The following is an 18285-nucleotide window of genomic DNA, read 5'->3' on the forward strand; positions in this document are numbered from 1 at the left end:
AGTCTCAGGGAATCTGCTCCAAGGTTAAGATGGCAGACACCACCTTAACCAAACGATCAAGCCACTCCCAGTAATAAGCAATATCAACTTCATTAACCCCTTGATACGAGAGGACAGGCTCAACACTGTTTCTGTGGTAATTGTGCCAAACCTGTACAAGCTTATTCCAATCATGCCATAACATCAGACAAACCCAAATTGAGGGAAATGCTACAAAATAATTGATTAATCTATTAGAAAGAGTCAAGATCATGAAAAACAAGAGAAGACTGAGGAATTATTAAAGGCTGGAGGAGAATAAGGAGAAATGATGATGGAATGAAAGTGCGATCCTGGAACAGAGAACGGAAAATAGCATGACAAACTTCCAATTCAATTACATCTGTAGTGCAGGATGCTGACATCAGGGGAAGCTAGGTGAGAGATATTTGGAAAGTCTGTATTATTTTTGCAACTTTTCTGAAGGTCTGAAATTATTCAAAATAAAAAGTAAAATAATTTCAATGCCAAAAATGGGGGGGACCACTGAATAACCCAGGACAGAACTAAGGCACTAGCCATTCAATCCTACTATTTAGAATTCCTTGTCTCTGTTACTGTAAGAATTACATTTCCCTTTATAAATGACAGGAGTGGATTCCATTCTAGGATAATGATTTGTTTATTCTATTGCAAATGATGGTAATTCCTTTTCTTTCAATTTTATAAGTAGATTTATTTAATGGATTTTAATCTTAAATATTAAATATTGCTTTTAGAGAAATTATATTTCCCCAGCATGTTCAATTTTCTAATTTTGGAATTTGCCTCTAATTATATTCAAAACTTGATTACAGCTTTTCTATCAAATGCCCTTCTTTAAACTATGTGTCTTTCAGGACACCACGGTGGCACAGTCGGTTAAGCATCTGACTTGATTTCAGCTCAGGTCATGATCTCAATGTTGTGAGACTAAGCCCCGCACTGGGCTCCACGATGAGCATGGAGCCTGCTTAAGATTCTCTCTTTCCTTCTCTGCCTTTCCCCCCCTGCTCTCTCTCTAAAAATAAACGAACAGTGTTTTTCCCCAATTATAAAATACACGTTTAGTGAAAAACATTTAGAAAATGCAAAATATAAAAATAAGCTTCCAGGATCGTTGACTCACTTCATTTTTTTCCTAGAGGTTTCATAGCTAAATCAAATTGTATAGGTGAAAAATAACAGAAACTTATTTCTCTAATTACCATACATATTGTACAAATGGTAACAACTGGAAGAATTTTTTAAAGTAACACTTTTAGAATGTTGGCACTAAAAAAATCATGAAAATAAAAGGATAAGAAGAAAATTATTTTGCAGGTTTGTAGTCTGGGACTGCTCTGAACTTACAAAGAATTCACTGTACCTTTTAAATTCTTTTTAGAAAATTTCACAGGAAGGATAAAGCACATAGCAGTGTATAAAGTTACATTCACAAATTTTCCCAACAGAGATGTTGTGGTGTGGGCGCAGAGCCCCTCCATCTTCAGGACCCAGGCATCCTCCAGCCTGCGCTTTCAGGGGGCGCTGGTTATTGACAGGTCCCACCTGAGCTCCCTCCCAGGCTCGCCCTCAGCTGACAGGCCAGGCCGCTCTCTGGAGGGAGCATGCATCCAGGGACTGGCCCCTTGCCTCAGGCTGGCATGACTCCGAGGGCCATGCCAGCTGCAGAATCCCCACGGACCTTTGCTGCAGCTGCACTGCAGCTCCCCCTCTGCCCAGCCTGGCAGCCACTGCTCCCTCAGGTGCTGCTCCTGAGGGCACTTTCCATGAAATCTGAATGTTTCCCAGGGAAACTGACCTAAGAAGCGAATTCAATTAATTTAATAATTTATTAAAATTTATTATAATTAAATTTAAGAATTTAATTAATTCACTATATACCAGTTTTTTTGTAATATAATAACAAATCAGACTGAATACTAGAAGTCCCTACTTTAAGCCCAATTCTCAAATGGTTGGGTTTGGTTTGGTCTTGTCAGTGGGAAGTATAAGAAAGAACACATAAACATCAGAGCCTGGAAGTATGGGTTCCAATCCTTTACATAACTGTGACCTTGGGCAGGTTACTTAACCTCTCTGAGCTCCAGTCTCCCCATCTGTAAAGTGGGATGATAATCGCAAATGAACAGTGTTACTATGAGGACTTTATGAAGTTGTATGGACCTGAGTTTTCAACAATTACCCGCTTCCCCACCCAGCCCTGCCCCATTTTGTTAGAAGTGGGGACAGAAAGAAACTAAAACAGAGTCCCTGTGTTTGAAGAGATCACAGTATCATTGGTGGGGAGGAGGTTCAGGAATGTGGGGACAGGACCCTGGGCCATGAGATGCATGCTGAAACAGCCAAACACATGACTCGCGCGGCAGCTGAGCAGGGAAGCTCGGACTCCTGCACAGGCGTCTGGCTGGGGGTGGGGGCAGGGGGGAGGGCGCATGTAAGCGGTCTAAGGCATGGCAACCTTTCTACGATTCTTCAGGAAGGGAGGATAAAGGGCACTGTAAGCAGTGAGCACAGATTTAAAGGTAGGAAGTGCTAAATGTTATATGTAGTGGGTCAGGCACACAAAGTCGCAAGAGTTTAGCTGAGGTGTGTGGGGTGGTGGTTTAAGGCGGGCAGCGGAAGAGTTTTTCAGGCATATGAAGGAGTGTGGGTTTCGTTTTCTAAGGGGTAGGAGCCACTGAAGATTTTAAACCAGGAGACATCATGATCAGATTTGGGCGTTAGATAACTAGTACTTCAGGCTTAAGGTGGCTCTTTCAAGCTTTCTATACCAGGATTTTCTTCCTCTAACATTTAACATCAAACTAAATAAAAACAGAAAGAAATGTTCACCAAAAACACAAATGAGGGATACCTTGATATATAATTCAAAAGTTAGTGATGAAGGAAAGAAAGAAAATTGTGCATAAGGCAAGGCACAGAAAGGCTCAGCTTCTAATTCCTTTCCCCAAACTGGTGAAATGACATGAAACTTGAGAATTTCATTACCCTTAAACCTAAAGGAAAGGAAATGGCCGGTGTCTCCTTGCCTTCTTTCTAGCTTCTGATCAGAAATAATGAAAATGGCTGCAGGGAAAGCAGGTGACTAGGACTGACTGACAGAAGTGACCAAGGTATTAATGGGTTGAACTGTGTCCCCCCAAGATGCTCAAGTCCTAACCCTGAGTACCTGTGAATGTGGCCTAAATATTTGGAAAGAAGGTCTTAGCCGATGTAATCAAGTTAAGATGAAGTCATGACGGGGGGTCCGACCCAGAGTCCTTATAAAAAGGGGAACTTTGGACACAGACACGTACGTGGGGAGAACGCCATGAAGATGAAGACGGAGACCGGGGTGATGCACCTCTAAGCCAAGGGAGAGCGAAGATGCCGGCAAACCGTCAGAAGCTAGGAGCAAGGCACTGAACAGGGTCCCCTCACAGCCGCAGAAGGAGCCAACTCGGCCAACACCCTGATTTTGGGCTTCTGCTCTCCAGAACTGTGAGACAGTACATTTTGGTTGTTCAAGCCCCCCTGGTTTGTGGTACTTTGTTATGGCAGCACAGCAAATGAATACACAGGGTGACTCACTCAACTAGGGAAAACGATGTAGAAGAGAGAGAGTATCTTCCAGGGATACACGATGTATAGTGGAAAGAAACTCAAGTACTCAGCCATCATGCTAAGAGCGGAAGACAATGATTTTGGATATGGCAGAAAGTCAAGAACCACCTTTTCCTCTGCACACACCTCACCTCCTCACCACTATCTGCTCCGCCCGGGGCCCTGAGAAGTGATCTCAGGTCAGTCTCCACAAGCAGCCAGGCTCCCAGGTCCTGCTGTGGGGTTGTCTCCAGAAAGCTCTGCACACTGCCTCCTTTCACAGCATCTACTTCTCCCTGTCTCTTGGAACACCTTCCCTGGACAAATCTCCACTATCCTCAACCATTCCTGTAACTGCTGTCTTTACCGGCTTGCTGTAACTGAAACCTGGCTCTCCTCGGATGCCACAGCTGCCCCTGCAGACCTCTTGTGCTCCTGGCAGTCAAGCTGGGGTGGCCGTCTTCCCTGCTCCTTGCCTGCTGCTGCTCCCTGCCCTCTAAAAACATTCGCCCTCATTACTGGACCCTTCCCATCAGTACACCATCTCATCACTATGCTATTAGTTTTTTCATTGGAAAAAACATTCTCTTGAACCCAATTCTCCTCCTTGTGAGTGCTCCATTTCCCTTCTTTGCTTAAAGCACGATCTTCTTGAAATGCCTGCATTTGCTGTGTGCCTGCCTTTCCTTCCGTCCAGAGTCCTCTCTGGTGCTGAAGCCAGCAGCCCCTTCCTGGCCCTCACCTCACTGCCTCAGCTATCAAATACCATGTGAGACTGAATCACTCTCACCTCTCTGGGATTCTTCTTCCTTCTGGGCTTTCAGTGCAGCTCACTCTCCTAAGTACTCCTGCCATCTCTCAGTGGCTCCTCCTGTTTCGTTTACTGATTCCTTTACATCTCCCTGCCTCAAAGGACCAGAGTTGCTCGCTACTCCCACATCCAGTGACCTCATCCAGTCTCACGGCTTTAACCATCACCTGCATGATGATGGCGTCCCAATTTCTGTCTTTAGCGCAGACCATTCTCCCAGACTCCTGTATATCCAACTGTCAAGTAGAAATCTCTGTTTAGACCAAGTGCCTAAAATGTAACTGACCAAACTGAGCACCCGACCCTCAACACATACCTGTTTTCCTTCCCCTCTCAGTAAAAGGCAATTCTTTTTCCAGGTGCTCAAAGCAAACACCTTGGCATGGACTCCTTGACTCCTCTCTTTACCCGACCTACACTGTCCGCCTCCTTCAAAATACAATCAGAATCTTGCTTACATGTGGAATTTAAACAACAACAGCAGCAACAACAAAAATAAAAATAAATAAATAAATAAAAACCAGACTCATGGAAAAAGGGATCAGATTTCCTGGTTGGGAAACAAACATGCCCTCTGTGTCGGAGGCAGACACGATTTCCATCCTTCCAAGATTTTCTGCTATTCAAGCGTTCTTGAAGGGAGAGTCTGGACAATGGCTGCTATAAAATGGCACAAACATCACAGAACAGCCTGCCAACACAAGGAGCTAATGGGCCAAGGGGAAACCAGCTAGCAAGGTGGCAGATTTTAATCCAACCATACAGGTCATCACATTAAAGCTGCTCAGATTAAACGAACCAGCTAAAAGACAGGCCCTCAGACTGCATAAGAAAACAAGATCCAACCGTGCTGTCAAAAGCCCAATTTAAATATAAAGATGTTGGGAGATTAAAAATAAGAGTGGGGAAGAGATGTACCATACAAACAAGAACTAACCATAAACAAGTAGGAGGAGCCACACTAAACAAAGCAGGTTTTAGAACAAGGGACATTAGTCCAGATCATGAGGGATCCTGCAGAGAAACTGGAGGTGGAGGCTTGAATGCTCAATAAACTGCAGAGGGAGATTATAATTATTTGTCTAGTAATCATTCCAATGCTACAAAACATTTCTAGCAATTTCTTTAAAATTAAATAGCACAGAATAGGATGTAAGTTCTTTCCTTGTAAATGCAGAATTGCTTTTCATTAAGATTTAAGATTAAAACAGGCCTACTTTCAAATCACTAGTCACCAAATTTGCTGATTTGTAACTCCAATTAATTTTAAGGAAGACAAATTTTAAAAAATATTATTTTTCAAAAGCATCCATAAGCAGCTACAATTAAAAACACACTGTGTATTACCTATTTTTTTCACAACAGAAACTACAAATCCTATTAGGTCCACCTCAGAACACGGTGGTTGGAAGTCTGGATCCAATAGTTTGTTGAAGTAAAGGGGCTCCCTTGGCTGATAAACTTGGAATAGGATTTCATCTGAAGCCTGCAAGGAAAAAAAGAATCAGTGTATGCAAATTCTATAAACTAATATGCGTTCATCAAAATTAAAAAACTATAATGAAAAGTTTGTACCGGTAGTTGTTGATACTGGGTTTTCTTTGTTGCTGTTAGCTGTATGTTAGCTTTTTCAGATTTACTTTTAGATTGTGACGCTGCAAGATGATAGATTCTGTATCTCTTTCCTTCTGTTAACAGGGAATATAAATCTGATGATGGACGCCAGATACTCAATGTAACTAGATAAAGAGGAAAAAGACAAAATGGAAGGACTGATAAGCATTACAATTCTTGTAAAACAACTACCGTAACAACAAAGATCCAAGGATGATACCGTTGTTCTGTGGGCAGTGGTAGCCCACTTTTGCTCCTCTGATACACGTTAACTTTATACTTTATCTAGCATTTGAACTCACTTCATTAGTAAGTAGCACTTTAACTTAAAAAATTTACAAACTGACCTGAATCTTTTTCTTTTTTCCCATAGCTTATGATACGCAGCTTCCACACGGTTGTAACGTTCCTTGATAAAATTTGTTCTCCTTGCTCAGCAGATTCCATAGCCTTCCTGAATTCCAACTGGATCTGTGCTTGCTTCTTATCATTCAACAACTGTCTGTGATTATTCAAGGCTCTTAACTGCTCTTCACTAAAATAATCCTATGATCATTTAATATATTAAGGCAAATGATATTAGGATAAAAAGCTAACAAAAAACCTCATCCACTGTAAATGAATCCCTTTAAATGAGGATAAAATACAACAGAATTCAAGTTCACTTTAACAATGTGACAATATAGAAATTGAGACTAATGTACTCAGCTTATCACGTAACAAATATTTTCAGGTGCCTTAAACTGTTCACTTATCTTTGGGACAAATTTCCCGAGGGCCAAGACCACCGCTACTTATGAATATACTCTAATAATCATAACCACCATCAACGTTATAAATGGCTGACATTTGAGTGCTCCCTGTATCTGAGGAATGGATCTGTGTGTGGTAAATGTATTAATTCATTTAGTCCTCACAATAACCCAGTGAGGTGGGCACTAGTATTGTTTGCATGTTATAGATGATGAAACTGAGGTACAGAGAATAAATAACTTGCAGGGGCGTATAGGGAGAGGTAGTTCGAGAGCTCCCATTCTTAACCGCGGTAGTATAATTTATTAACTCTCTAGAACAGTAGATACTATTGAAAACAGACATGTGCTACATACAAGCACTTCCCTCTGCCTCCACACTTCTCTCCCCATCATTTTAGCAAATTGCTTCATCTCTTGGTTCTCTCACCCAGTACAACAAAAATGAATGAACAAACAAAAAATAAAGTCAAATCAAAGAGGAAACGGAATCCTGACACACAACACACTGGACTGCTGCTGCCTCACACATCTTAATACCCTAACCCATACTAGGAAGGGAAACTATGGGATCTCGGTACCCTGAACAGGTCTTTCTAAATATGCAGACAATGTTTAGTTTAAACACAAAGTCCCCCAACATTCAACATGGTTACTGAAAACAAACCCTTTGGGCAGGATCTTTTAGAAATGGATGGCTCTTTTTCCCTCCAAGAATTGCAGTGAAAACTGTACCTAAGTGAAATCTCTAGAATAGTGTACTCTCAGGACCTAGTGAGAGCCCCTCACAGGACTTCCCTTGACAGAGGTGGTGGGGAGGCCCCAGAGAGAAATCACCTGTCCAGCTACAGAGTGGCAGGACTGGGTCTACCACTTAGTCTTCCAACTCTCATTCTGCCCCCTTACTTCCTCCTTTAAATAAATTCCATAAAAAGAAACGAGACTAAATAATATTTTGTTAAATTCTGTGATGAAATTAAAACTATCTTCATGATGACTCATAGAAAGCATAGCTTCAATAAGAGGCAAATCATTTTTCAGGAAAGCATAATAAAGTCTTAGCTTACAGACTTACAGCAAGTATACTCACAGGCTTTAAACCTGGACTCACTCCTCACAGGGAGAATCCGAGTTGTCACATTTGGGAATATGAAGAATTCTATTCAGAAAAGCACTGCTTACTCTCCTAAGGGAGTTCTATTTTGTAGTCCCGCTAGTTAAGAAAGCTAAGGCTATCTACTAGATTTACTGTCATCGAATAAATGAGATTAATCAATAAACAAACAATAATTTTTCTCAAATTCCCCCTCCTCCTATGTAGCAAATTAATTCTAGAATTTGCATAACTGGATACCCAGGTGTCTAAAAATTCAGGAGACAGCTTACCTTAATATACAAAGAGATGTTCCAATATTAGTAACTAACATTGATGTGGAACTTTATAATAGCATACTTTAATATACAGTATCTAATTTGATCTTGAAACAACTGATTTTATGCCCATTTTATAGCTATTTTATGCCCAGTTGGCTAATAAATGCCATAGCCATAATTCTAACACAGTTTAGTGCTTCTCACACTTTTCCACCAAAATACCCGTAAGGTAGAAGATCAGGAAATAAACTCTAGGTAGGATCTGAGAGAGAAGTGAGCATACGGAAACTGAGACAATGCTTTGAATATACTTGTAGTACCTTCAACATAAACATATTTTGTCTGTATTTTAAACCACATTTATTTAATATGTAAAATTATTTAATCCTTCTCTCCTCCATTTGGTATAGAATTGTAAATGTACCGCACTGGTCTGGCACATTACTGAGGACCCCAGAAATGCACACATCCTCTTTGAGAAACACACCATTTCAACACAGCACTTGCCCTAATGGCCAGAAGACCGACTACAGCATCCCACCGTAAAGGAGGAAGATTAAGACTCACTGGATGCCCTGTTACTCTCTCACCTCCAGGTAATTCGGGTCTGGTGCATTCGTCACTGCTTCATAAAGCTCTGCACCATCTTGCAGAGCACAGACTTGCTGTCTTGTTAAAGCACATGATGGTATATATCGTTTTGTTGTATTTTCTAGGAAAAAAGCATCATTAGTTAGCCAAACCACAAATTTAAGAGCATTAAAAGCTAGAGAAACAAGCAAAAAGTACCCAAAGAAGGGAAGCTAAAAAGCAAAACACAATTTATCTGCTAAAGGTTTTCTAGGAAAATTTCAAACTAGTGTACTCACGTTTTAAAAAACTGTCAACAGAAAGCTTACTTAGAGTAATTTGTACGTTAAGTAAGTGGTTTCATGATTTACTTGATCATGAAAACTGCATGAGCTGGTGAATAGAATATGGAGAGTGCAATTTTTCTGCAGATTTATATAGAACAGGAAGTTGAAAATCATGAAGAAATGCAGAACATAAAATTTTCAGCAAAAAAACCCCATAAATTTCATGTTCTTTATGATAAAAATACTAAGATTTTTTTAATTATTAAAATTGCTGCCACAGGGGAAAAAAGATCTAGCTCCAGGAGTAATAACATAAACCAACAACTACAACAACGAAAATACAAAAGTTATATAAAGAAGGTAAGGATATTGAAGAAAGAAAATGATAAATGGCTTGGGGAAAATTTGTGAGTGTTTATCCTTCCTTTTTATTGAATATATTTTACATATAACATTGTGTAAATTTAAGGTGTCCAATGTGTTACTTTGATACATTTATATACTTAATATGATTACCATTGTATTGATATTTATCACATTAGTACAGTATTGTCTATATTCATTATACTGTGCATTGGATCACCATAGCTTATTTGCTCGTTGTTGTTTTACCCTTAAAAACCATCAATTTTATCCTCCCACCCCTCATCCACTGATAACCACCACTTTATTTTTTTATGAGTTTGATTTAGTTACAGTCTGTATGTAAGTGACATCATACTGTACTTGTCTAGGGGAAAATGATTTGGCAGTTTTTTTCCTTTGCTGCTATTCTTTCTCTAATACCAAAAGAGGATACTATAAACACTTTAGTACTGAAGCTCAAGAGGAAGTTTACTTAAGACTTCTGAAAAGTGCTGTGGCTCAGTGTGTTGAATAAAAAGGTGATAATTTGGGGTCACTTTAATTCTTATCTGTATATCTATGTAATAATATTTAAAAAAAATTTTTAAAATTCAGATACAGAATTAGGAAAGAGAAATCTATTATTCAAAATAAAGAAATTCACTCACAGAGGTTAAATCAGAAGACTCTAAACGTCTTATTAAAAAAAAAACTTATTCTCATATTAAAAAGAACTTGTAATATACAACTCATTTTACCATCATGCTTTTCAAATTCCCCTTGAATTTTATTGAATAAGACTTCTAGTTTCTTTTGTTGGGCTTCTGCATATTTTGTTGCCTCCTTTTCTTCCTCTCGTTCGTTCCGAAATATGCATAATCCAGATGGGGTCCTCTCCATCCACTGTAATGATGTGTCGAACAAAGATACATGGTAGGGAGGAATCATTCAAATTAATTGTCCCAAAAGGAAGAAATACACAGTAAGCTTCAAGAATGTATCATACCTGTATTGGGTATGCTCTTTGAACAACTACATCAACACAACCAACATTTCCTCCATCACTGAAAAGTGATGACAAGGGGAGAGGAAAAGGTCTAGGATCAGGAGAGAATCCAAGTTTGGCATACCAGCGAGCAGGACGAGTACTGTTAGCAGAAATCTGGACAAATTAATGAATAAATAAATTTATAAGTTTATAAATTCATTCTATTTCAGATGTCATAACATTTTCATTCATTTCTTCCATTCAAACATACTCATTTTCAAAAGCCTCAAGAACATAAGAATGTAGAAAAATTGTACAAAATGAGAACACTTTCAAAATATAGTCTCTCAAAAACTGTTTATGCTGTTGTACAGTCTTAATGTAAATATTACTATTAGAAAATTAATAAGAGACTTCAATTTAAACGTGATGGATTAAAACATACTTATTTATTTAGGTTCCCTCAAAAGACCTACAAGGACAAAGAGAACTAGGGAAAGAAGGACAGTGGATGAGACATTAGCAAAATTTTGGAAACTAAAAATTTATTGGACAACTGGTAAATAATGAAGCAGCCTGAGAATGCTTTCAGTTAATAAAAATAACAAACATTTCTAAAGCACTTCTTATGGTGGCTGGGTAGTGTTAAGTGCTTTACGTCTACTAACATTTAATTTTTACAACAATCCCAAGACTTAATCCCATTTTACAAATGACAAAACTCAAATATAACCTGCCCAACGTTAGTCAGCTGGCAAACTTGTATGGAGCCATTAGGAAACAAAATAATTTAAGGAAATCACTCAGAATTTGAAGGCAACAGGTACCTCTGAGGGAAGGAGCATGAGGTGCAGCTGAAAATAGAAGGAGAGATAATTAAGACCTCAGATTTCATTTCCTATCCCAAGGAGTGCTTCCCTTACACCAAGAAGAACCCAGGACAATGTACTTTCTGAACCACACATCCTGGACTCTGGAACATAAGGCAGAGGCAGCTGTGGGGGTAGGGTGGGTTGGGTTGGGGGTTGTGGGGTGATGCTATACTGAAAACAAAAATGCAATGAAAATCCTTATGCTAAATATAAGTCTCCTTATTAGTTTTTTTACTCTGTTCAGCATTCAGACAGTCACTGATATTTGAGGGTCTCCCAACAAAAAGAAGCAAATCCCTGTCTTATCACTCCATAAGTTGACAAAAGCCCACCTCACACAGAGCTTCTGATCAGCTCATTAGTGCCCCACTCTGGAAGAGGAAAGAACAGCTAACAATCACCAGTTGAAGGAAGTCTCCAACCTGAGAGACCCAAACGAACAAAAGGAGATTATAGGAAAAGAAAAATGCAGCAAGCAAAAAAACCTAAAATAAAACAAAATATTAACAGCTTCAGAAAGATGATAAGATGTTGCATCTATGAAACAAGAACAGGATGAAATTTTCTTTTTTTAAAGATTTTATTTATTTGACAGAGATAGAGACAGCCAGCAAGAGAGGGAACACAAGCAGGGGGAGTGGGAGAGGAAGAAGCAGGCTCATAGTGGAGGAGCCTGACGTGGGGCTCGATCCCGTAACGCCGGGATCACGCCCTGAGCCGAAGGCAGACGCTTAACCGCTGTGCCACCCAGGCGCCCCAAGAACAGGATGAAATTTAAAAAAGAAACATTTAGGGAATAAGGGCCTTGGAGAATGGAAAATTATGCCAATAGGCAGAAGTTCACTGTAGGGACTACAAAATTAGAACTAGAAAGTAGGGGGAGCAAAGACAACAAAATAAATGAGAAAATCAGGAAACCCATCAAAGAGGCCTACTGTCCAAATATCAGGAGTTCAAGAAAATTGAAAAAGAAAAAATGGAGGGGGAAGAAATTATCAAAGAACTACTTCAAGAAAATTTCCTAGAACTCAATGAAGGACATGTTTATAGACTATTTGCCACTGTGTACTCAGGGCCATGATTTTAAAAGACAGGCTAATCCCAAAGTACCTTGCTGGGAAATTTCAGGATACTGCAGACAAACAATCTTCAAAACTTTTTAGAACAGATCATATAGTGAAGGACTGGATTTGAATACCACTGAATTTAGCAGAAGCTATACCAGAAGGAAAAAGATACTAGAGAAAATGTCTTTAAAATTCTGAAGAAATTATTTCCATCTCAAATTTTATATTCAGCCACCTTACAAAAAGTTCAAAGAAAAAAATACAAGCTCCCTCTCTTAAGAAGCCTCTGGGGGTTGCTTGTGTGCCCTTAGAGCTAGGGAATAAATCCATATAGATATGAAATCCAGAAAACAGAAAATCTAGAAATGTAACTGTGCAGCATACACAGAAGGTCCACTTCAGAATGGAGCAGGTGTGTGAAGAGGCCCAAGAGATCTCCACGAAAAAGAAACAGAATTGATAAAGGTATTTTAACATATTGAGATGATTCTTATCTATCTCTTGTGTGGGAATGAATTGGTGATAAGGATACAGAAAATTAAAAACAAAACAAAACAAAAAAGCGAGACGGTTGTTAACTCCAGGGAAAGCAGTAAGTTGTAAAGAAAATGTAAATTAGTATATTATATGCTGTGTTGTGAAAAATATGTTTCAATCATTATAATGTAAAGAGTGAATATAGACTTCACTCCTCAACTTTCATAGCAGGAGGCTAACAGTTAATGTCTAAACTGAGGTAGAAAAGATGATAGGGCAAGTATAAGCAAAAGAAACTGGCAAAGAGATTTGAAGTGGTTGCTCCCCGGCAGGATGGCTTCAGTGACTGCTTTTTGGGGGGGGGTGGGTAATCATAAGCCTATGTTACATGAGTTTTGAAATTGTGCACATGAACTGATTTGATAAAAACAAAACAAAAAATCGAAAGCTACCACAACTTTGATACTCTAAGCAACATAAAACAATAGTCTGTTTCAGCTTGACTAAAAAGCAACACAATGTAGAGTTAATGACAAAGTATTTCTTTACCTTAAAAATGTTTAATTTATTAAATGCCTTCCTGAAGTAGAGTGACCCAAAATATGACAGAAGTAAATTGTTTCACCTCATAAGTGAATCTGACTGTACAATCTTAGTAATTTCTCATATCAATATTGTAGACTATTCAATATGACAAAATCCTATTATATAGGTTTAAATCTACATAGAGATGAAAGGTACATTTTATTATTATATATTTAAGAATCACTGAAACCTAATTTTCTAATCATACTGGAATAAAGGTCTAATCGAGTAATCAGGGTGGAAGCAGAGCAATACTATGAGAACAAGACGGCACCAAGGGCCGTAAGTACCCACAGTCGCAAATCAAATCCAGTGCGAATTTGCTCCTGCATTATTTTAGTTCAATAAATATCTCTGGGTTTCCCAAAAATAGCACAAAAAATTTAGCAATCTGAGAAATTTGCCACTTACACTCAGCATGTTTTCAAGAAATGGAGCATATTTAATAGGCCTAAGTTTAAAATTTTAAATATGAAACCTCCCTAGAATTTAACTGAATCAGTGACTGATTCTTACCAAGAGTGTGCACTAATTTAATTTACCTTTAACATAAGAGATTCTGGGGCTTCGAGCGGTGTGCACGCATCAGGGGAGCCCACCAGTTCTGCTCCGTGAATAATGATCTTCTGACCCACGGTCAGTCTACCATTCTTTACCAGAGCTGAGAGGGGAGGATCTAACTGGGCCTTAACAGCATACCATCCATCTGTAAGCTCGACAATGCCCCCTTTTTTGGCACCCACACCACTAGTTTTACTGCTGGAAGTTTCAGATATATCTGTGCTTGATGAAATTATTTCAGAAATACAGAGAACAAGTGTTTTTGCAGCCGTGTCATCCCTTTCCATTATCTTTTTTATAGCTGATCTTCTGCTTCTATCAATTTCCACATCATATCTAAAAACAAAAAGAAAAATGCATATTTTAGGAATTGTGAGTCTAGAATTTCATTGTAAAAAGAATAACTGAGAATAAAAATGAAATACCTTTACTGAAGAACTACTGAGGACAGAAGAGAATTTAAAATTTGGTAGCTAGCAATATAGTTTTATACTGTCAAAATATGAATTAAATATTAGAGCTCCCCAAATGGAAAAACGGTTTATTAGCAATCCCTGAACAATGGATCAAATTAGTAATTCCTATTCTTCTCACATGCCAGGAGGCTAAGGGGGGTGGGGGAAGGGGGAAGCAAGAGGAGTAAGAACGTGTGATTTCTCTTAAGGGGGCTTGAGGATGACGAGAGAACTACTGTGTACGACTGAGCAGCAGTGTGGGATGGCGACGGTCACTGACAATGGACTCGTGTACCTCTATGACGTGGAAGTCACAGCCTGAGCAGAAGTCTGAACTGTATCACAGTATGTGATTACATAATATAATGCATTGAACTTGCCTGTATTTTAGTTGAAGAAGCACCCTTTCTGGGCTTAGGCATCTATTAGCAAATTCTTTAGGAAAGGCAAATTCCATAGCTGCCAGTTTCCATATAATCCATCTATAGTGATTATACACCCAAACTCTAGAAATAAGATTTGGATCCACACCTGGGGTGTCACAAAGAGCCCTGAACAAATAAAAACACATGTAAGATGATATTAAATTCAATAACCACGACCACTCTTTGCATAAACACTTCATCGTACAAGATCATTTAGTAAGTTTTTAAGTTAGAATATTACATTATATTACTTATATAATTTAGGAAATGATTTGACATGTATCAAAATATACTAATAAAATTAACAGTCAAAACAATTATTTCAACTGGAAAATGAGATCCTTAATTTAAAACAATTATATTTTAGATTATTTTTCTTAAAAGAGGTTATTTCTAGAAATCATCTAAGAACAACCTTCTCTAGTCCTGGTGCTTTTTAAAGATCTTCTCTCTGCTCAAATCTCTAACTCTTCTTCCTTTCCCATTCTCATTTTGAGTACTAGGGAAATAAATAATCAAGAGAACTTCCAGAAGCTTCCAACCTCATACCTACCAACCCATCAACATCTGGACCCTTACACTTTGCCCCCTCCTGCCACACTAGGCCCCACCTTTTCTTGCCTAGTTAAGGACCTTGATCTAGGAGATGCCTCCTCTCTCTCCCCATCATCAATTTCTTTCTTTTCTACTGAACAGTTTCCATCAGTATGGTTTTTTTTTCTTCCTTAAACACAACAAAACGAATACCCTTTACTCCTAGTTCCTTCTCCAGATACTGACCCTTTCTCATCCTATCAATTTACTGACTTATTTTAATTAAGACTAATAACATCCTCTACGTTGCTAAATCCACTGTCAATTCTCAGTCCTCATCTTCCTTCATTCATCAGCAGTGACTGACACGTGGTCATTCTTTATTCCCAGAAGCTCTGTCTTCACTTAGCTTGCAACATACCACGCTATTTGGTTATTCATTTCTAACTTTCAGGTTCCTCTTTCTCAGTCTCTCTGTCATAGTTTTAAATTTCATCTATATGCTGACAATTATGAAATTGATTTCTTTGGCCCATACTTCATCTATAAACTCCAGACTTGCAAATCCAAGTGCCTACTCAACATCTCCTCTTGGATATCTACTAATACCTCAAGCTTCAAATGTCCCATGTGGGGCACCTGGGTGGCTCAGTTGGTTAAGCATCCGACTCTTGATCTCAACTCAGGTCTTGATCTCAGGGTCGTGAGTTCAAGCCCTGTCTACTTAAAAAAAAAAAAAAAAAAAGTCCCAACTGGGAACTCCATTTCTTTTCCATCTTCGATCTTCTCAATTCTCTGTACGTTGCACCCTTCTAGCCGCTAATGGCCAAATGTTTAGAGGTATTCTTACTCTCCTTTTCTCTCACACTCTTCATCCAATCCTTGAGCAAATCCTGATGGTACCACCTTCAAAATATACCCAGAATCCAACTGCTTTTCACCAACCCACTGCTACCTTCTTCGTCTGAGTGGTCTCTCTGCTTCTCTCATCGTCTCTTTCCACAGTCTAATCTGTTCTTTCAAAAACAAGGCAGATCATGTCATTCCTCTGTTTTAAACATTCTTACTCAGGCCAAAAATGATTGCTCAGAGTTAAAGCCAAGCGTCTTACAAAGGTCTGTAAGGCCCCATCTCTCTAACTTCATCTGTTACTACTCCTGTCCTGCCCATTCTACTCCAGCTATACTTACTTTCCTCCTGTTCCCCAAATAAACATGCTTCCTGCTTACAGCCAAAGCTTTCCCCACAGGGTCCTATGCTTACTCCCTTGCCCTCCTTCAGGACATTGACCAAATGTCAGGGCCTCAGTGAAGGCTCCTGACTACTTAGCCTATTTTAAAATTGTACCTTTCCTCACCCGAGTCTCCCTGTGCCTCTTCCAGCTTTATCTTCATAGTATTTATCACCTTCTAATATACTATACAACTTGTTTCTTCTTAAAATTTTCCTTCCCCACCCCAGACCCCTCTACTATAATGTATGACTTAAGAGGGCAGAGATTTTGTTTTCTTTTGTTATCCCAAGTACCCAGAAGAGTTATCTGGCACATAGTAGGTCCTCAATAAAAATTTGTTGAATGATCAAAAAAAAAAAAAAACAACTTAAGCTTCAACAATGTTATACCATGCTCACCTGATTACAGGATAATTACTCTTAACTTCTATACTATGCAAGTATAATATATACTTAATACAAGAAAACAATGTAACTGTTCAGTATACTTTTCCACCTAGAATTGATAGCAGATATTTATGGGAGACAAGTCCAAGATGTAAATAACATTCCTGTCTTAAAGTATTCCAAAAACATAACAAACGTTTCAGGAAAAATGTTTTACCAATTTCCCCCAACTATAAATTTTGGAAAGATATATAGAAATAAAAAAAATAAGAGCATTAGAGAAAGGTTTCTCATCTCTTGCCCTTGGCATGGTAATTTCATCCCTGATGAAAAAATTTTAAAATCATAGCAAAATTTTAAATCTTTGTAAAAACATTAGAACTATAAGAGGTTATATAGTTTTTAAACTGTTGATGTTTTAGGGCAGCAAAATTTACTAGTTATTTGGTATAATTGACACTTGAGTATTTCTGCTTAGCTTCTAATATTTATATTTTATATTTATTGAAATATACAATGAAAGGGAATATGACGTAAGTGTATGTTTGCGTGTGTGTGTATCTACGGTAAGGTCCACTCAAACTTATTTCTTATCAGTCCTTATTTTATAAATGCATACGAAAAATACCTCAATTTAAGAAAAACCAATTCATTAAATCCTAGGACAAACCATAATTCACTTTTCAAAAGATTACAACAGAATGCTGGTTGAACCACAATGCACATAATTCACGGTATAAAAATTTGATTTCTAGCCAACTTATTCAGTTTTAAAGAGGTAAGTGAAAAAGAGAGAGAGATGGCGGAATACAGAAAAGTTAACACAATCTCTTTTTGCATAGAGTACCTATAAAATTCTTCCTTTCCAGCCTTTCCATCATTGGAGGGTATGAGCCATCCACCGTCAGCCAACTGTATTCCCTCTCCAGACCATAGTCCTTCCTTACCAAAATAATCCTGAGTGTGAAACTGAAAAGACTCTGCATTTTTGCTGTTAATTTTTACGCAATGTTTGGAAACGCCATACATATAGAGCTGCACAAAATAAACGATAGAAAAATTTAATAATGAATGAAAACCAAAATCAAAGAGCATGTTTCATAGAATAAAAACAATTATATCAAATCATAATATATCAAGTTGTATATTTGTATATATACACGATTATATCAAAACTGAATTTACAAAATTTTTCATTTAAATATTAAAATATTCACCATCAAAATAGTTAACCTATGTACTAGAAGCTAAACATTTTAATAGAATGTAAATGACTCCTACATTCAGGAGTCTGCTGCACCCTTTTCATTCCTCTTGTGAATTATGCCTCCTGCTACAGCTG

The 18285-nt window shown here is 38.3% G+C and overlaps 1 protein-coding gene across 1 annotated transcript in view; it reads right to left on the reverse strand.

The window, feature by feature from the left end:
- The window catches only part of BRCA2 (BRCA2 DNA repair associated), a 60560-nt gene that overhangs the window by 8332 nt on the left and 33943 nt on the right, over nt 1–18285 (reverse strand). Inside the window, exons 16-24 of the mRNA XM_026493107.4 lie at nt 17791–17978; nt 14745–14915; nt 13891–14245; nt 10366–10521; nt 10118–10262; nt 8748–8869; nt 6379–6577; nt 5993–6156; nt 5765–5903 (exon numbers count right to left, since the gene is read on the reverse strand). Coding sequence (XP_026348892.2) covers nt 5765–5903; nt 5993–6156; nt 6379–6577; nt 8748–8869; nt 10118–10262; nt 10366–10521; nt 13891–14245; nt 14745–14915; nt 17791–17978 — 1639 coding nt within the window. The remainder of the gene's footprint in view (nt 1–5764; nt 5904–5992; nt 6157–6378; nt 6578–8747; nt 8870–10117; nt 10263–10365; nt 10522–13890; nt 14246–14744; nt 14916–17790; nt 17979–18285) is intronic.

The sequence above is a fragment of the Ursus arctos genome, unplaced genomic scaffold, assembly GCF_023065955.2.
Source record: "Ursus arctos isolate Adak ecotype North America unplaced genomic scaffold, UrsArc2.0 scaffold_10, whole genome shotgun sequence".
Taxonomy (NCBI): domain Eukaryota; kingdom Metazoa; phylum Chordata; class Mammalia; order Carnivora; family Ursidae; genus Ursus; species Ursus arctos.